At 33.4% G+C, this 21,402-nt stretch overlaps 1 protein-coding gene across 1 annotated transcript; it reads right to left on the reverse strand.

Moving 5' to 3' along the window:
* LOC107417388 (cold and drought-regulated protein CORA) lies at positions 1-708 on the reverse strand. The gene is made up of 2 exons (XM_060816761.1): positions 594-708; positions 1-328 (listed from the first exon to the last, which is right to left on the reverse strand). Exons 1-2 carry the CDS (start codon positions 706-708, stop codon positions 15-17), a joined length of 429 nt encoding a protein of 142 aa, XP_060672744.1. The 3' UTR covers positions 1-14.
* Between the last annotated feature and the right edge of the window lie 20,694 nt (positions 709-21,402).

Genomic DNA, 21,402 nt, shown 5'->3' on the forward strand with positions numbered 1-21,402 from the left:
CCAAGAGCACTCTTTTAGTTGTGAGGTTTGGCTTCAGGCTCAGCATCAACAGCTTCACCAGCATAGGAACAGCACCTTGAGTAGCCTCTTCCATGGTAGCTACGCCTACAACAACCATAGTAGCAACCGCCGCCACCACCACGGCCGGGATAGCCTCCTCCACCATGGCTAGGATGGCTGCCTCCGCCACCACCATGGCCAGGGTAGCCACCTCTGCCACCATTATAACCACCTTGACCACCATTGTATCCACCTCGACCGCCATTATATCCTCCACCAGATTCACCAGATTCACCATATTTTGATTCATTCAATCCATTGGCCTCTTCTATTGGCATATCCATACAAATATGTTACATGAAGACAAGGGCGTTAAGGCCAAAGATTATTATAATTAATAAGCACTAAATTCAACTAGTATATGGTCCATAAAATTTTATGTAGTAAAGTATATAGTAATGTAATTCCAATTTCGGAAATGGAAGTATTAATTAATAATTTGCTAATTTTGAACCATGACAGGACCATGGTGTATTAATATTATATTTGTCTTTTTGAATTTATAATGAGAACTAATTAAGAAAGTAGCTCACCAATTTTGTTGTTGGTGGAAGTCTGTGCTGCAAGGTCTCTAGCGGACACTTCGGAAGAAATGAAAAGCACAACTGCGAATACAAGACCTAGGAAAATTAAAATTCTGGAACCCATTTTTTTCCCTTACCAATAGACTGAATATGGAAAGAAAGAAGAAACTACTAATGGAAAAGGATGAGAAAATGGGGGATGGTTTTTTTTGGTATATATAGGCTGAGAAAGGGCGATTTGAAGGTGTTTTTAGATTAGTAGATAATTGAATTGTGCAACATGTTTTTTATGACCTCACAATGGCCTGGTTGGTAATTAAGGAGCATTTATTACCATTTATTCTGTCTTATCCTTCTTTGACTGAATTTTTCACTAATTTACTGGTTAATTTGTTTTTATTTAATTTTACCACAGTTATAAGATGATATTCTAGAAACTCACCTTATATCAAGAACATGCTGTTAGATTTTATGGATCTAAATATACATAATAAATTCCATTAATCATAAATTACTAACCTCTAACCGCAGCCATTGATAAATTAAATATTTAATCATGCAAAATAGAAAACAATGTAAAGTAGTGCCTATAGACACACTACTCTCAAACCACTCTCAGATCTCTGAAAACCCTAATAACAAAATACCGTATGATATATATTTGTTTGCTTGCCCTAGACCTTTTATAATCTCTACAAGTCACACTTACCCATGAATTTTAACACACACAAAATACTAATAATATAATAATAAAAAAATATGGGTATGTCATTGGGCTTATGAAGAAAGTTGGTCCTCCAGTCTAATGGGCCAACTGGAGTCTTATAGAAAATGTGTGACCAATGGCCCTACTACAAAATAATAAATTAAGCCAGTCTCATTAATGGCATAAATAGGCCCTGTAAGTGAGTAATTGATTATGCTAAGTCCACAAATTATTTATTTATTTAACATTCTCCCACTTGGACTGCATAATCATCATCATATATATAATCCAAACTCACTTACTACAGAATCTCTCGAACCATAATACCATTTCATCTAAATATATAGCATACCGACAGGGCACAACAATATACTAGACTAGGCAGTATAGATTCTCTCAGTAAATCTCCCAAAACATGATACCATTTCAATTGAGCACTTTGCATGCCATAAACTCAGTCTAGGTAGTATAGATTTAACTAACCACGTGCAATCCCTCAACACACAAATACCATTTCACCTGAACACATTGTGTATCGACAAGATACAACAATATACCCAAACTAGGTAGTAGGGACTCACCATGGCACCTGTGGATCAACATACACATATATATATAGACTAATAGTCTCAACAGGCCTGTAAACATAGGAGCAATAATATGTGTAATAAATCATCTTATAAACATATAATGATCCACATACATCAATGTATCAAAATACTCAAATAAATAAATAATACTCAACATGGATATTACTGCAGAAATTATAACAAACTCCCACTGACCCACAGCAGTCTTAGCTGTCTAACAATCCCATACCGGACACATGCTCCTCAAATATGCCTACAGGTAAGGCCTTGGTCAGTGGATCTACCACCATGCTGTAAGTAGGAGTGTGAACTATAGTAATGAAGCGTTCTTCAACTTTTTCCTTAACCATAAAATACTTAACATCAATGTACCTCGCACCAGGGGTACCTTTTAAATTATCGGAGAAAGATACTGCTGCAGTATTGTCATAATACGTCATAATAGGCCTCTCAATGGAGTCAACCACTCCTAAATCATGAATAAAATTCCGAAGCCAGACTGCATGACGAGTAGCCTCATAACATGCCACATACTCTGCCTCCATAGTCGAGGATGCTGTCACTGATTATTTGGCACTGTGCCAAGATACAACACTTCCTGCCATGATAAATATATATCTAGTGGTAGATTTCTTATTATCGACACAACCTTTATAATCTGCATCATTATAACCAACAACATCTAGGGAGTTGGTACGTCGATATGTCAACATATGATCTTTAGTACTCTGAAAATACCTAAAGACCTTCTTAACTGCTTGCTAATGAATAGGACCAGGATTGCTCATAAATCTACCAAGCACACCCACAACAAAAGCTATATCAGGCCGTGTACATACTTGAGCATAAATCAAACTATCCACTGCTGAAGAATAGTGAACATTTCTCATCACCATCCTCTCTTTATCATTCTTGGGACATTGATCCTTAGAAAATCTTTCACCCTTTGTGATCGGTACACTTCTAGGAGAACAATTATGCATATCAAATCTCTTAAGGATTCTATCAATGTAGACTCTTTGAGACAATTGCAACACGTAATTAATCTTATCTCGAACAATCTTGATGCCCAAAACAAAAGAAACCTCTTCAAGATCTTTCATATCAAAATGGTTGCACAACATCTGCTTTGTCTCAGCTAACAGGTTAGTGTCATTAGTAACCAAAAGTATGTCATCAACATACAACACCAGAAATATAAAACTGCTCCCACTGACCTTTATATATATGCATCTATCAACAACATTCTCCTTGAAACCATTTTGCATGACAGCCTCATCAAACTTAAGATACCATTGCCTCGAAGCCTGCTTAATACCATAAATTGACTTTTTAAGCTTACAAACCAAATGACCATTCCTTGTTTGCTGGAAGCCCACTGGTTGAACCATATACACATCTTCAAATAAATCACCATTCAGAAAAGCAGTTTTGACATCCATCTGATGCAACTCTAGGTCATAATGTGCCACAATTTCCATAATGATTCTAAAAGAATCCTTTGTGGATACAAGAGAGAATGTCTTTGTGTAATCAATTCCTTCCTTCTAGCTAAACCCTTTGCCTACAAGTCTAGCCTTATACCTTTCTACTTGACCATTAGAGTATCTTTTAGTCTTAAAGACCCATTTGCACCCTATAGGCTTGCTACCCAATGGTAACTCAACCAAATCCCAAACACCACTTGATGCCATGGATTTCATTTCATCTTCCATTGCATCCAACCAAGAATTTGAGTGCGAACTGCTTATGGCTTCCTTATAAGTGACTGGATCTGAATCATCATTTATGTCAAAATCATATTTCTGCAAGTAAACCTCATAGTCATCAGGAATAGCTGACCTCCTATCCTTTGTGACCTTCTCAAAGGCACATCAGCATCTACATTAGCTGGGATATTCTGCTCCTCAATGATGGGTTCATCCTGATCAACTACTGGTTCATCAACTACTGGATTAATAATATCTTTGTCAAGAACTACAACACTGGGAATGAATACATTTTTTTCTCTAAATTGAGGCTCCCTTGGACCATTACTATCATCAAATCCAAAATCATCTTCAAAATAAATAGCCCTGTCTAATTCAACAATTCTCGTGGTGTGAGATGGTCAAAAGAATCTTGAACCCCTAGATCCTATATAATAGCCAACAAAATACCCACTTATAGTTTTAGGATCCAACTTCTTAACTTGGGGATTATAAATCCTTACTTCAGCTTTGCAATCCCATACTCGAAAATAATGCAAATTAGGCTTTCTCCCTGACCACAGCTCAAAAAGAGTCTTAGGAACAGATTTACTTGGAACTTGATTCAAAATATAAGCAGCCGTCCTTAAAGCCTCTCCCTACAAGTAATCTGGCAAACTAGAATTTGCCAACATAGATCGTACCATGTCCAACAAAGTGCGATTTCTCTTCTCAGCTATGCCATTCTGCTATGGTATACCAGGCATTGTATATTGCGCATCAATGCCACACTCACGTAAATAAATTGCAAATGGCCCTGGGTTCCGTCCAGTCTCATCATATCTGCCATAAAATTCACCACCTTTATCAGACCTCACAGCCTTTATCTTCTTATTCTTTTGAAGCTCCATCTTTACCTTAAACTCCTTAAAAGTAACTAAAGAATCTAACTTCTTACGGATAAGCTCAACATGTCCATAACGAGAAAAATCATCAATAAAGGTAATAAAATACCTATAACCACCCAAAGTAGTTGGAGTGAAAGGTCCACATACATCAATATAGATTAATTCCAAAACATCTCCACACCTTACTATCTTATCCTTTCTAACTTTGGAAATTAGCTTCCCTTTCACACATTCTACACAAGTCGACGGATCGGAGAAATCAAGATTAGCAAGTATTCCATCCTTCACTAACCTTTCCATCCTGTGTCTAGAAATATGTCCCAAATGCTTATGCCACAACATTGAAGAATTATCATTAACTCTTGGACGTTTAGAAGCAATAATAGGGGCAACAACAAAATTAATAGAAGAATTGAGACCATTACTAAATAAATCAAGTCCATATAAATTGCCACATAAAGTTCCAAAACCAACAACTTTATCATCCTTATACATCTCAACTTTATTATTTCCAAACAAAAAACTAAAACCTTGACTATCCAAAAGTGAAATAGATAACAAATTCTTCCTAATTGAGGGTACATATGAAACTTCTTGTAATCCTAAAACATATCCAGTGGCAAGCTTCAATGTGATTGTTCCCATGATATCCACCTTCACTCTTGAGTTATCTCCTATATAAACATGCTGCTCAAGATTGGTTGGCCCCTTTTGCTTTATCATCCCCTGCAATGAATTAGTAACATGAATTGTTGCTCCAGTATCAAACCACTAAGTATTCATAGGCACATCAATAATATTAGTCTCAATCATTAAAGTATTACCTTTCTTTTCTTGCTTTCCCTTCAATGCCAACATTCTATCTTCTTGTATCCAACTTTGTTGCAGTAGCCACACTTTCCATTGAAGTAGGCTTTCCTTTCCTCTATGTGATGAGCTCCATCCCTAGGCACTTTTGGCTTTATACCAGAAAACTTCTTCTTGTTGGACTTAAATCCTTGTCTAGACATAAATCATTGTCCAAGCTTAAATCCTTGTCCAGGCTTAAATCCTTGTCCTTTCTTTGGAAAACCCTCTTGGACTTATCTACTTGATGTGAAACTATAGCAACAGATATTAACCTACTGAGCTTAATATCATCTTCCTCTTTTACAAGAATAGCAGTTAATTCCTCCAAACTACATCATTCTTTCTTAGTATTCAAACTAGACCTTATATTATCAAACTGAGATGGAAGACTCTTCATTATCGAATAAGTCAAGAAGAAAGTAACATAATGTGGTCCCTTACTCCTTTAATTCCATCATATTTAGTATTATTCAAAAGGTTCAACTAATGATGCTTCTCATTCATGTCAAACTTGATAAATTTCTTTCCTATCTCTTCAAGAAGTTCCTTTGTAGTTTCCACCTTTTGAATACTTGCATAAATTGATTCGTCCATATAATTTTCTATCATCATTATGCAGCACTTATTAGAATGCCTCCAATCCTCATAAAGTTTCCTATTCGCTACACTACTGTGAGATCTCACATCAGTTGGAAAGGGAAACGAAGCATGCCTTAAAAGAGGGTGTGGATACCTTTCCCTTGCGACGCGTTTTGATAAAACAGTGCGGGCTGGGCCTAAAGCTGACAATATCGCATGCGGGTGGTTTGGACTGGGCTGTTACAGATGGTATCGGAGCTAGTACCCTGATCGGTGTGCCAGCGCGGACGCCGGCCCCAAGGGGGGAGGATTGTGAGATCCCACATCGGTTGGAAAGGGGAACGAAGCATGCCTTAAAAGAGGGTGTGGATACCTTTCCCTTGCGACGCATTTTGATAAAATCGTGCGGGCTGGACCCAAAGCGGACAATATCGCATGTGGGTGGTTTGGACTGGGCTGTTACACTACTCTCATTAGTTGGTATATCTGGTGGATCGATCTCTAAAGCCAAATCTAATTTCATAAATGTCAAATTCATAACTAAAGTCTTCTTCCACTTCTAATAGTTTGTCCCATCCAATTTCATCATGGCAGTCATAGGCAGAACATTCAGGATGCTACTAACTGTGAAAATAGTAAGCACAATAAAACATTTAAGATATATAAAACAATAACTATTTTCCAGCCCCTTAACACAAAACATAAAATATCAATATCGCTAGGGTCTTTGTAGCACTAAAGATACCCTTTCGCGGGCCAGGGACAGTCAACCAAATAACCATAATCAAATGCATTGAACTGAATCACCGACAGGGTAACTCAGAACCTGCGATTTATGGCATTCAAATAAACTTCCACTACCATTCCAGGCGTCATATAAAGCAACTAAAACTACCAACAGGGTAGCCTAGTTACCTGTATAGACCTTGGTTAAAAAGTAGGAAAAAATAACAAATTGGCAATTTCATGAAATAGGAAAATATAAAACATCTTATCCACTATGCCAACAAACATTACATTGGTACACATAATGTAGATAAAATAAATCTCACGACATTTGAGTACCTAAAATTCCACACTACTATACCAACTAGGCACAAAGCCTCCTTAGAGAAAGCTAACACAATCAATTTACCAAGCATAGATATGTAATTTAATTCAATAAAATTGGAATGAAATAAATAAATGAATGACATCCCTTTTTTTTTTGGCTGCTGACGTCAGCAAATGACACATCATGCTGACATTAGCACCAAGGCTCCAAACGGCATGCCGTTTCTTTCTTCTTCTTCACCCAACCAGGTCACGGGTGACCTGGTTCCAGTCCAAACGCGTCACGCGATCCGCTATTTTCACTCGACTTTATCTTGCCGTTCTTGCCATTGTTTTCAACGATTCCGGCGGCTTTAGGTTCTTCCGGTTACGGGAAATTGTTTCCCCAATTGAATTTGAATAAAAAAACCTCCAAAGTTTAACACCCAAACAAGATGAATTCGGGCTTTAAACAGGAATTTTCAGATCCAATTTCGAAGTTTTCAGTCCAAATTAACTCAAAAAACTAATTCCATTTGACTTAGAGAACAAGAACAACAATACCCAGATCAAAAATTCATACAAAACACAATTTTCTCAATATTTTCCAAAAGCAATATATGGTTGAAAATTTTACAATTTTTATTTTATTTTATTATTTTATTATTATTATTATTATTGAGTATATAAAAGTTGGATTATATTTCACAGACAATCAACATATAATATCTGATTAATAAAGGAAGAGCAAACAATAATAAAAATAAATATCATGTAATCAATGTACAGATCATCAATGGCCGAATATATGCTTTTCAATCCGATCATCCTAGATACAACGAAGACTAATCACAAAGAAATTTATTATGCATATTAACCATACTCTGATATCAATTGTTAGATTTTATGGATCTAAATATACATAATAAATTCCATTAATCATAAATTACTAACCTCCAACCGTAGCCATTGATAAATTAAATATTTAATCTTGCAAAATAGAAAACAATGTAAAGTAGTGTCTATGGATACACTACTCTTAAACCACTTTTAGATCTTTGAAAACCCTAATATCAAAATACCGTATGGCATATATTTGTTTGCTTGCTCTAGACCTTTTATAGTCTCTGCAAGTCACACTTACCTATGAATTTTAACAACACAAAATACTAATAATTTAATAATATAATAATAGAAAAATATGGGTAAGTCATTGGGCTTATGAAGAGAGTTGGTCCTCCAGTCTAACGGGCTAACTGGAGTCTTATAGAGAGTATGTGACAAACGGCCGTACTACAAAAGAATAAAATAAACCAGTCCCATTAATGGCATAAATAGGCCCTGTAAGTGAGTAATTGATTATGCTAAGTCCACAAATAATTTATTTATTTAACACATGCAAATTATAACTCTTGTTTAATATATATTAATTAAAGTATGTTATGGTAGAATTTATAAGCCATGCTTGCATGTCGCTTAGCTTAAAGGGGTAACCTTTTAGGTTAACCACAATTTACCAATTATATATATATATATATATATATATCAAACTTCCCAAAAACAATAAAAAATAAAAAATGGGAATCAAGTTGGAGGTAAAGAAAAAAGAATAGTCGTATATAATTGTTGTTTCCTTTTCATGCAGTTGTACCATAAATTCTATTCTAAAAAGTCAAAACTCCACAAAAATGAAGGATAATTAAAATCCGTTTAATGAGCATTGAGCAAGTTATATGAACGCTATAATTTCTTAGTGAAAAGGGGAACGAAAATACAGCAAATGCATGGTTGGGAGGAAAGAAAATATTATCTAGGAAGTCATAAAGCTTTCTAACAACTGCCTAGGAGGTTCCACGTATACATGCATGGATATGGATATGTGGATATCACTAGCTAGTTTTGTCTTATATATTAATTTTTTCATGATTACATGCTATTAATTGCATTTATACCTACAATATGTATCCTACTCTCAAACCTTCTGTATTCTATCTCAGACCTTCTGCTATATGTTCGTGTATATATATATATATATATATACACTTGGAAATCCTCTCAAGAATATTAGATGGTCTCATTTAGGGAAATTTTAGCGAGCAATTTTCAGAGAAAATTCAATGGAATTTTATCTGAATCAGGAACAATCAATGCATACAATACAAAATTAATAATATCTTAATATATATAGATAAAGCCACAACAATTACCAAATATAATTAACAATTTCAACCAATTATACTACAAGTCATACTACAAACACTTACTAGGGACATTGCTGTCTCCATACTTTATATTTGTCTCCATACTTTATATTAGAGTATTCTAAAACAAAAACTAAATATAAGTTATACAAAATAAGTCTAAACATAAATAAAGGTAAACAAAAAAAAGATAAATCCTACTATTGTTGATGGAAATAAGGGATGACAAGTGATATGTGAAGTAGATCGTTCGCTAATTATCTGGTCCTAAAGGAATGAATTAAAAAAGAAAAAACATAACATAAAAATATCTCATTGGATGACATAGTACAATAATAAAATAATGATTTTATTTTTGTAAATTTTTTTGCTTAAAACCTCACATTTTACTTTTTTAAAAAGTTCTTATTTTAAAAACCATTTCACAAAATTCAATTTGTACCCAAAATCAATATCATAAAATGGGTATTGTATATTAAAGAATCAAAAATATTATTAACCAATTGAAATATAAATTTAATACTAGATAATAAACAATATAACCATATTTTTAGAAATAACTATAGAAATGCAATAAAACCACAGAAAGAAAAATATATAATATATCATACGATATATCTAGAGTTACCAAGAGGTATATAGTGTCCCTAAGCTTTATAAGACAATAAGGAGATACAAATAAACCATCATCATGACTCTTTGGAGACTTAAAGACATTGTGTCCAGCCTGTCCTCCTATGGTCATGATAGAATGGTATACAACTCAATCATTATTCTAAAAGAATAACTCAAAACTCAATTATCATTTTTTCATATCCCGGCTATATATAAGATGACTAACCTACTCATAGCTAACAAAATAAACAAAACCATTGGTATTATATAATACACCATTCAAAAATAACAATAAAGTATTCATAAATAATCGTTTTAAAATCATACATTTTCATTTTTCCCAAATAAATAGGTATCATAAGCCAAAATTTAATATTTAGACCCTATCATCTATTTAAATATTTTAAATTATCATTTCATGCCAAAATATAAATACCAGCAATAAAATATATACTACCATAAGCTATTTTTAAGCATGTTATAAAAGACTTTAAGATGCTTAAAAATATACCATTTTCAATTCACTTTCTCAAAACCATTTTGTTTCATATGTGCTTTTTGGCAAAGTCCAGTTTTCTAGAAGCATATCAAAAATTGGGTTGAGATGTCCATCAAAAACATTGTTAGACAAATTGTGAGCTGTTTTGTGCTTATAAAATTCTCCAAGTGCATATATTTTTGTGTACTTAGTGTATTTAGAAATTAAAAGGACCTCAACATCTTTCAATGTATCTTTAAACTCTTATTCCCTTCTTTCAAATGTGTCTTCCATAGAATTGATATTGTCATCCTCAAAATATGCATCCATGTACATCCTACATGAGTAAGGTACTTATCTATCCTCATGATCATTTTTTGCTTGGGAAAATTTTGGATTTTCCCATCAGAAACCCAAACGTTGTAAGTAGAATCTATTACACTTATCACCAAGAGTTCATACACCGTGTCAAAATGTTGATGACATCCATTTAAATGCCTACAAGGACATAAAATTTTATCTGTATTACCCTCCCCAGCTTAAGCTATATTGGCAAATTTGCAAGCCCTTTGTAAAGACTCCCTTCAAAGTCTAAACCTAGGAAGCATTGATTTGGATAATATACAACATGGATAAGTTGATACAATTTTTTTTAAAAAATTAAGATATGGATATGTTAGGATATATATATATATAAACTCTATGTCAAAATAATTCCTTCCATTAACATTTTTCCATAACGTACACAAATACACAATTCAATCATAGTTCATGGTTCCATTACCATGTAAATATTAAAACAACAGCTTAAGTACCTAACAACAAACACAAAATAAAATACTAAAGATCTTGTCTTAAAATAGCAACCTAACTTGTCCCAGCTTCATTTGTTTCAACATCACCATCATTAAATACTTCATCATCACTAAAAAAATCACAATCTCTAACTCTGGCTCATGTAGTGATAGATTAGCAACCTCAAGCAGCCCAACAACTTCAAGAGTATCAAATGAGACTCTAGCAATGTCCCACAGTTTGGATTCTCCTTTTGAATAACTATTAGATTTTCTTGATAACAATCTAAGGTTGCTACGTATGAAAACCAAAATTTTGACTCTTTGTGGAGTCATTTTGTTCCTCCTAATAGAGTGCATAAAAGAGTAGGTGCTTCAATTTCTTTAAGCATAAGGAAAAGAGGCGGGTTGCACAAGAAGCTTCAAAGCAAAGTTTTGAAGCAATGGTGCATGTGAAAACTCACCTGACCTATCAATGAAACTAGCATACACTAAAGCTTTTTTTTTTTTTTTTTTTTTTGTGTTCCTCCAAGTTTTGAAAATACTTTTTGAAACATTTTTCTTTTCATTTGAAACTTCAACATCTGGATCCTCATGGAGACATTGATCAAAGTAGGACCTACATATGAGATTAAAGTTATATTTTTAAAAACCTAAAATTCGAAACCTGTTCATAATAATAATAATAATAATAGTAATAATAACAATGATAATAATAATTTAGAAGCTTAAAAATTTAAAATTTACCTTGGATTTAGAGAATGCGCCAAGCAGCGCAATGGTGTGTTGTTTTTGTTCCACCTATCAATTAAAATTTTATAAACCACCTTACAAAAGCTAGAAAACTCATCTTCTTTGTTTCTCTCCTTGGCATATATAACATCCTTCACTTTTTCTATCATCATGTCCCACATATCACAAAACCTAATCATTTTATAAATAAGACTTATGACAGAGAGTATGTAATATATAGAATTACACCAAAAGTCATAGAATTTTTTCCTTGACAAATCTTGCCTTTATAGCATATCATCCTCCTTATAACAAAACCATTTGCCACTTATCACCATTGCTTGGTGGCCATTTTTTATGAGTTTTAATCGTTTAAGCATCACAATAATAGAAGCAAAACGAGTTTCTGTAGTAGAAAGTAACTTCAAGCTCATAAACTCACTAAATATATCCAATTTAATACCATTGTTCATTATGAAATTCTTGATTTGTAAAACATCTCCTGCAACATTTGTAATCCAATTGCACTCTTCATAAATCCATTGATTGTTCTCCGTGTTCTTTGCAGCATGCACATTCTTCAATATAAGGTTAAGGGTGTGGACCACACATGTTGTCCAAACAATGGTAGGAAATAAAACCTTCAATGATTTGACCTGCACCTTTACAATTTGTAGCATTATATGTGACAACTTGTATAACTTTTTCATGTCCTATATCATTAATCGCATCTATTATCAGATTAGCAATAAAAAAAAATTATCTTTTGTTATCCTTGCACAGTCAATTGCTTTTAAAAACATTGGTTGTCCATCACTAACAACCATGAAATTAATAAATGTCCTCCTTTGTGAGTCACTCCATCCATCACTCACAATGCCAATAGTTTTTTTGACTCCACATTGCTTGGTAGTAGCCAACAACCTATGAACATTTACCTTCTCTTTTTGTAAAAGAGTTGTTCTTAGAGCATTATAACCTAGAGGATTATTACCTGTAAGAGCAAGGTTGGTAGCAAAATTGTCAAAACTCCTATAATATCGATTTCTTGCTAGAAGAAATGGCAAGTCTCCAGTGTAGAACACCTTTACAATTTCAGCATCCAACTACTCTCGGCATTCCAGATTGAATGCCTTGTCAAGTTTACCATTTCCATTTGTTGGAATTTTTCTCTTCTTCATTGTTGTTTGTGCTTCACTCAGTGTGATACTAGAGGGGGGCAAAGGCACTTTCATTGGTGTAGCTGTTTTGCCTCTGTCATTTGCTTCATTGTCGATTTTTTGAATGAACATTTTATCTTCAAAAGATGAGACTAACTCTAGTAAATGAACTTGTATGTACTTTCATACAAAATTACATTGCCATTGAGTATTTCGACCACCTTCTGACTTGCTCCCATCATATCTTGTGACATATTTCCAGAGGGGTTTTAATATGTCTTCAACTTTATCGGTTTTTGGCTGTTGCTAATGGCATCTGAAGACATTTTTGAGGTTTTACTATTTGTTTGTTGTTTCATATATCTGAAACTCTTTCATACGATTGTTTTGATAAATAGTTTTATGGTTCCTAATTACATTTTTTTTTCTTATAGGTATTACTTAATTGAAATTTGACATTAAATTAAATTTTAAGTCCTTGATAATTATGATGAATGCCACATGTTTGACATGCATAAGAACTTTAGCTGTCTATTAATCATCTACTTCTAGATTGATAAAAATATCTATTTCCAATACCAACCTAATGGTTGCCTTAAAAAAAAAAAAAAACTCTTCATTGATCTTCTGTATTAACTCTTAAATCTAATGGTTTTTTTGTAGAATTAAATAATAATAATAATCTAATTTATCATAAAACCCTTCCATGTCTCAGGTTTTCTAGTATGAAATCCTAAAAAGTCGTATTCTAGCATATGAACTTCTCAATTTTGCGGTCAGGAAAATGCATCATCAATAGTTCCATTTTTTCAAAGAAATTAAACTAAATCAGCTAAGTCAACTCATGAATTTCTCAATTGATGCATTTCTACATACACATTTCCCAATTGATGAATGTCAGAAGCCATTGAAATTTTGAAGAATTACATTATTTGTAACACCCCGTACCAAAAAATATACATGATTAAACAAGTTTGACCAAATTGACTAAGTTTGACCAAGTGAATAATATATGGGTTCAAGTTGACTTTTTCAATAGCCAATATTTTTGGTTTGACTGAGGTACCATTGTATAGATCTCATCGATACGAGTTCCGGCACGCCAAATTCCAAGTTACGGATAAAAAGTTATGATTCTGAGAAGTTTTAAACATAAGTTTTATATCAGTGTCCAAACCAGTCCCCAATTTTTGTCTGTTAGTGATTTAGGCTCTATATAAGCCTCGGTAAGTGTGCTAAACAGGAAGAAAAGCCCAAAAATACCCATTTCCTCTCCAAAACCCGAGAAAAACACCCCAAACCCACGGGCCTGAACCGACCGTTTTTACCTCCAACCGGGTTTATACCGTTTGACCCATCTCCGGCCACCACCTTACAACACGCGCCCGGCCAGAGAGGAGCGGGGGACGGAGGCAAGCTCGGCCACAAAATTTCACAGCCACAAGTCGCCGGACACGCCCAGATAGGGCCGGAGAAGCCCGCCGGTCGAACATTTTCTCTCTCCTCTTTTCTTGTGTTTTCCGGCCAACCCAGCTTGACCCATACCTCTATCCCATCATTTTCGACCCGTCTGAGTCCATTTCTGTGGTTAGATTGCCCAAAATCCCCACCATTTGAGAGATCTCTCAACTTCAAATTCGACCGAACCTTTACGTCAATTTTTTGGTCACTGGAGGAGTCACCGGACCAAGGTAAGACCACTGGTGAACTTCTTGTCTCTTGGGCTTTCCGTTGACTTATTCCGTTGAACTTCACGTCAATTTGTGAATTTGTGAATTTTGGAGGTCGTTTGATAATTTTCCCATTTTTGGATCAATTAGTTAATTTTCGGATAAATTGGAGACTGTGTTTGGATAAAATTAGTCAAATTAGTTAAAATTAGAGTTGAATTAGTGAAATTAGATATTATTAGGACCCATTAGGTGGTTCAATTTGAAAATATTACGCTTCGGGTGAAAATCCCCAATTTTGGATACCGGGTCCTAAGAGCACGCAGTATAATTGGATTGTCCGGTGTCCAGTTTATGAAATTTTGTAGTACTGTAAATTATTTTGAGACATTTGGATTATACAAGTGTCTCTAGTTTAGTTGTTTGGAGCCTGAGGAATATTTTATTATATTACAGGCATTCGAGTTGAGCTTGGAGGCAATCCTGTAGAGGAGCAGGCATGAGCATCTACAGTACTGTGAGTGGTTATATCATTTTTAAATGATTTGGGTATATAGTATAATATATATGTGGTTTAAATATTTTACGTATATATCATTTGATTGAAATGTTGTTTTATGCATATATAAATATTTGCTTTCACATATATGTGTTATTATTTTATGTGACTTTTGATAATATTTTAAGTGATTTTCAATTTTAATGGGTCCATAAATGGACTTGTGGTATTTAAATATCTTGGTAATGAAATTGAGATTTTAAATCATTTTGGAAACTATTTGGTTTGAGAAACCAGATTGAAAATCATATAATTTTAAGCACGATCAAATATTTTATAATTTTATGTGCTTAAAATTGGTTTATGGTGAAAATATTTCACTGTAGTATTTCTGGTTTTCGTATGAAATGATGTTTTGAGATTTTGAAGTATTTAATTAAGCGGTGGAAGTTTAAATGTTAAATTATGATTTATGATACAGTATCCTTTGGAAAAGTATATTTATAATCTTACAAGATTGTTTCATGTATACTGTATTGGTTATTTTTAAATTGATGTACAATGTAATGCCAATACCTTGGATCAATATTATATTATATTATATTACCACGTGCTGGGTTTACCATGGTGCCGTGAGGTTGGTATCATCCAACGGTTTATTATTGCCATGGACTGTGAGGTTAGGTACGTCCCGACTGTTATTTATTATTTCCACGACACCATTCATATATTGAGGGTCGTGAGGTGGGTGTATCCCACGGTTTACAGATTGGTACATTGTATGGTACATTGTATATGTTTGTATACATTGTTGATTTATAAATATTGGGGTGATTTCTGCATTTTCATATTTATTTGGTGGAACTGTATTTATTATAGTGTATGCTCAAATGTTTATATTTGGATTTGAGACATTTCATAATATTATAATGATCATTCATTCATACTTTTGAGCATCGGTTTTTATGATATTAATTGGGGTACAAGTTTGGATTTTGTGAAATGATTTTAAACGGGGAACTTTTCAAAAGAGTGGAACGAGAGGTCTTGAGAGAAAGATTTTTCAGAAGTAAATCATTATTTTTCTATTATACTATGCCACTTACAGAGATTCTTTATCTCACGTTTTATTGTTTTAAATTCGTTCCCCTAGGCTTAGGCGGCTAGTAGCAGTCTACCTTGTGCACAGCTTACCGCTTGTTTCCTTCCACTACAGCAGCTGTATTTATCCTTTCTTTACCTATTGTTATCTTTTGGACTTATTTATTTACTTATTTGTACTCATAGACTTTGTTGACACTCTTAGAATGTTTTGATTTTAAATATGGAACTCAGTAGAAACCATAGTACTCATGTGTGTTGTTATGGCCTGTAGTACAGTAGACCGGTTATGGATTTATTTATATATATATATATATATATATTGAGGTCTTAATGTTAATGCTAGTGTTGATTATTTACGTTTTAAGGTGAGGTTCCATTGTATATTTTCTAGAGATTGTCCAGTGGGACTTCACTAGGCGGGATCACCCGGGAGGTTCTGAGAGGGTTCCCGGGACGGATCCTGTCATTATTCTTCGCCGCAACAACCCTAACTTCTTAGCAATGGCAACACTGAAACTTCTCAACAATGGCGGTCCCTTTTCAGCTTTGGGGAAGATGCAAAATATACTACTTAGCAATGGCAACGCTGAAACTTCTTTACGATGGTGGTCCCTTCTCAGCAATGCCATATATATATATATATATATATAACTTCGAGTACTTTTTGGCGCTAAATATAAAAATTTACCATTATAGCCCTTTTAGAAGACCCTTTATTTATTGTAAAAATGTTTATTAAATTTAATTATAGGAATTATTATGTGTATTTCCAACTGCATCTTGTAATTAATGCAATTAAGGTTGTAAATATACTTTTAGCAACATCTATTTAATGCCTCTTGTAAAAAATTTTATGAAAGTGTTGCAAAAACTTACTTTTGTTTTAGTGTAGTCGTGTGGCTTAAATTTAGTTTGTACATGAACGGTCTGACCAGCACAAGATCAGCCCTTTATGAATCCTATACCGTAGTGACCAATAATGCAGCAACCAGAATGGCAAGTCGATCCTTCTCCTCCATCACCATGATAATTTTGTTTGTATTCATCATTACTTGTTGCCATTACATGCTCTGCACAAGTTTATGCATAAGAAATTAATGCCCAATATCTTAGCTTATAATTATACATAATATGTGAAATTCACTATAACATAGTGCTAAACTGCTAATTATTAATTATTTACCCAAAAAAAAAAAAAAACTTCTAATTATTAAGATAATGATAATTTTGTTATTGTAAGATTGAAAAAATTATTTAATTAATCCATTTTTAAATAGAGTCTTTCTTTCACTACTATATAAGTCTCCTATATATGGATTCAATACATACTTGTGAACGTAAGTCAGGCCAATTGAATAATTCATCAAAGGAGTTGAGACATTAAACCGTTAATATTAGGTATGCATTTGATCTAACATATGTAACAATCAAATTCACTGTTTTTAGCATGGGATTGGGAGGAAATTTATGGTAGATCCCTAGCTGCTGTTGCTACCATTGAAGAGATGAGAAAAAGAAACACTAGTGCAAAACTCAGGCGAGGTAAAGCCTTTTGCAACCATCTTATTAATCTCTAGGCAACTAAAAAGCACTTGATTATCGAAAATGAATGTCATTTTCATCACCAATATAAGATGTTTTTTAGTGCCATTTAAGAAGTGTGTCTCTACTTGGAAATTTAGTTGGTTATTGGCTGCCGATCAGTTTGATCTTCAATTTTTTCAAAATCTTATCTCATCCTTAATTAAATAATTTTTTGACGACCATATGTATACATTAGCATTTTGACGCATGAAAACCATAATGTTGGACAAACAACTTCCTTTCGAGGGGTAAATGCAAAGGTTCATATATGATCCAATCTGCCACTATATGACAAATTAGACCAGAATATATAATAATATCTATAAATATTATATCATGTCACTTTGCCAAATGGACAGGAAAATATTCACAAAAAAACCAAAAAAAGAGAAAAGAAAAGGACAGGAAAATCTAATAATAAACACGTAAAAAGTAGTTATTATGGCATAACCAATACAGGGCATGTTAATTATTGACAGATTAATAGTTATCATGATTGATTTATACTTTGCGCCCTAAAAAAATAAAAATCTTTACCCAAGAAATTAAAAAGATATTTGACTTGAGCTATGATGATCTCACACATTTTTAATGAGAAAGAAGATAGCAGCCAAGTGAGATTTGCTCTTCCTAGCTTTTAAGAAAAGAGGTGATTTTCGTTTATCTTTGATTCTGGGCTTACTAGAGAAACGGGACCTGAATAGTATGCGCAGTCCAACTACAAGCCCACTAGGCTTCTCTATCGTCGTCTAAAACTTAATTGTTGATTCTTCTTTTTGCACTCCATAAGAAAGCAATATACACAAACACAAGTGCTTGGAAATTGGCAAAGGTAGTAAAGATGTAACCTTTTTTTTTTTTTTTTTTTTTTGTGGGTAAATTTGTAAAATTAAGTAACTTGTTTAGAAAAGTTGTTGCCACCGTATACTTGTGGTTTTGCGATTATCAGTTATGTAGATTTTTTAAAAAGACAATTTACTTTTAATTTGTAATATAAAATCTAAATTTAATTCATTTAAAATCCTAAAATTCTTTTTATTAACCGAATTCAGCAGGAAAATTACTTCCTAATTGTTAAAGTATATAATCCAATTTTGGTTTATCTTTTGCAAGTTCAAGCCTTTTTGAAAACGATGTTTATAGATGGTGGTTTATTAAGATGTCAAAACTGCAGATCAATTCTCATCCAATAAACTTAAATTATCGCCTTAAAAAAAAAAAAAAAGAGTTTAACTAAGATTTAAAACTAAATGAAATATTATTTAGTTAAATAATTCCAAAATATTTATTTGATAATATTAGGGTAAAAGTATCAGGATAAGTAAATATTATATCCAAACAATTAAAATAAATAAAAATAAAAATAAAAATAAGAATTTAATTTAATTTGAAAAGAACCCAAAAATAAATAAATAAATAAAATCACAAGCTATATTCCATCTTAATTTCGATAACCATTTTTGAAAAAAAATAGTTTTAATTGGGGATTGAAAAATGTTTTTGAAGATATTGATCAAACAACCAAAAACTTGTTTCTTCTTACACCAAAATAGAATATAGCAAGAAATACCCAGAATAAATCATGGACTGAAATGGCAGATTAATTAATTCAGAACTAATAAAGGTGACCAAAAAAATAAAAAAAATGAAAAATAAAAAATGTTTTTGTAGAGGAAGATTAGAAATAGACCTTGACCCATTGATTTACTTTGCACCAAAGCCATGGCTAGGAAATGTTGAAGAATTCATGATGGTAGGGGTGGGCACGGTTCGGTTTAGATCGATTCCACCCATAAATTCTAACCGAATCGATCATTCGGTGATCCTTGTAATTTAACCCGAACTGACCCGATGAGAAGTGGAAACCCAATATTTAACCGAGCAAAGGGGTCGGTTTGGTTTGGGTTCGGGTTGTCGATTTGGGCTTATTATTGGGTCTCTGATTTTGGGCTTGGTTTCAGATTAGTGGGCCTAAGCTTATCTTTGGGCCTATAATTTTTGGTCTATTTTCGAACAGATGGGATTAGGCTTATTTTTGGGCCTACAATTTTGGGCCTATTTTCATACCTATACCTATCGCATCCAATTTTTTATGTATGAAATGGCCAATTTTAGGTATGAATAAGGGTGGACAAAAACCGAACTAGATCGACCAAACCGACATATTTGATTTGGTTTAGATTGATTTTAACTTATTAATCGGTTTGGTTCGGTTAACTATATAAAAAAAATCAAAATGGTCGGTTCGGGTTGCGGGTTGGATGAAATTTATCCAACCCAACCTGCACCAAATCAATCATCACAATTAAACTAACATTTTATTTTACTTTTATATATAAATATAGTATATAATTATAAAATAAAACTATTAAAAGTTATTTTTATTAACTTTTTATAAGCCTAAAAGTTTTCTCTAGATTTTGTAAGTCCAATCCCTTCTCATTGAAGCCCTAGGAGCAGCCAGCAGCAGTGCATTCGTCTCTTCTGCTCTCCAGCAGGCAATAGCAGCCATCCTAACCAGTTTGGTTTTTGCACAGTAGTTCGGTCTCTTCTCCTGTCCAACAGCCAGCACTTGTCTCATCTCTTCTCCTCTCCAGCATCCAGCAGTCAAGCACGGCACCACCACTCGTCTCTTCTCCTCTCCACCAGCAAGCAAGAGCTTCATCGCCAGCTAATAGCAACACCACCACCTGCAACGCCCAACCCCACTGGCCGATCCACCACTTAAGATGCCACCAAGCAACTCCACACCAAGCAACCCCACCGGTCAGTACACAATTTTTTAGTACTTTATTTTTCTTTCCTATTTAGAAATAATCCATGAAAGATTGAAAGAAAGCTTCTGCAACTGTTTGAAACCAGTTTATTAAGGGCTTTTTTTTTTTACAACTTTTTTTGGTGAAGGTGGCCTATATTGATTTATTTTATTTTCTTTTGGGTTTTTGTTTTTAGGGCCAGAATGTAACTAATCTGTGTATTGTGCAGTTGAAGATCTCATAGTTGGTGTAAGGCATCTGTTCGGTTTTTGTTTTGGTTGAGAAATTTATGTTCCATTTGGTTGCAAGTTCCATTTGATTTTGGTTGAGAACTTTGGAGATAAGTTACTTAGCCTTCCTTCTCATTATTTTTCCATCATTTGTGAAATATGAAATTCATTAGAAGTGGGAAGGCGAAAAATTACTTTTGGAAAGTGTAGTGAAGCTTAGGCTGTGAAATTGTTTGCTGTGAAGTTTGGAGATTGTGAAGTGAACCATGCTTGATTGTGATTTGATTGCTATGAAGTTTCAAGTTGTTATGAAAATCTGTTTGTGATGAAACAAATTTATGACATCTTCAAATGCTTTCACCGTCCAATAGCCTCCTTTTATGTCCTTTAAGATTCTCATATTATTCTAAATTTCAATATTCTCTCTCTTTATTATCATAAGAGGAAAATTGTTTTTTTCTTAGCCAAAAGTGAAAGATAATTTTAAAACATATTTAACAAGGCTGAACTTGCATCCCAAATAAAAACTAAAATAATTTGATATTGCTTCTTCACATTTTTTTTTTTTTTGAAATGTCATGTTAGATTTCCAAGTTTTAAGATAAAGTGTTAAAAAAATGGTGTTCAAAACAAAATTAAAATC

The sequence above is a fragment of the Ziziphus jujuba genome, chromosome 4 (genome assembly GCF_031755915.1).
Source record: "Ziziphus jujuba cultivar Dongzao chromosome 4, ASM3175591v1".
NCBI classification, from domain to species: domain Eukaryota; kingdom Viridiplantae; phylum Streptophyta; class Magnoliopsida; order Rosales; family Rhamnaceae; genus Ziziphus; species Ziziphus jujuba.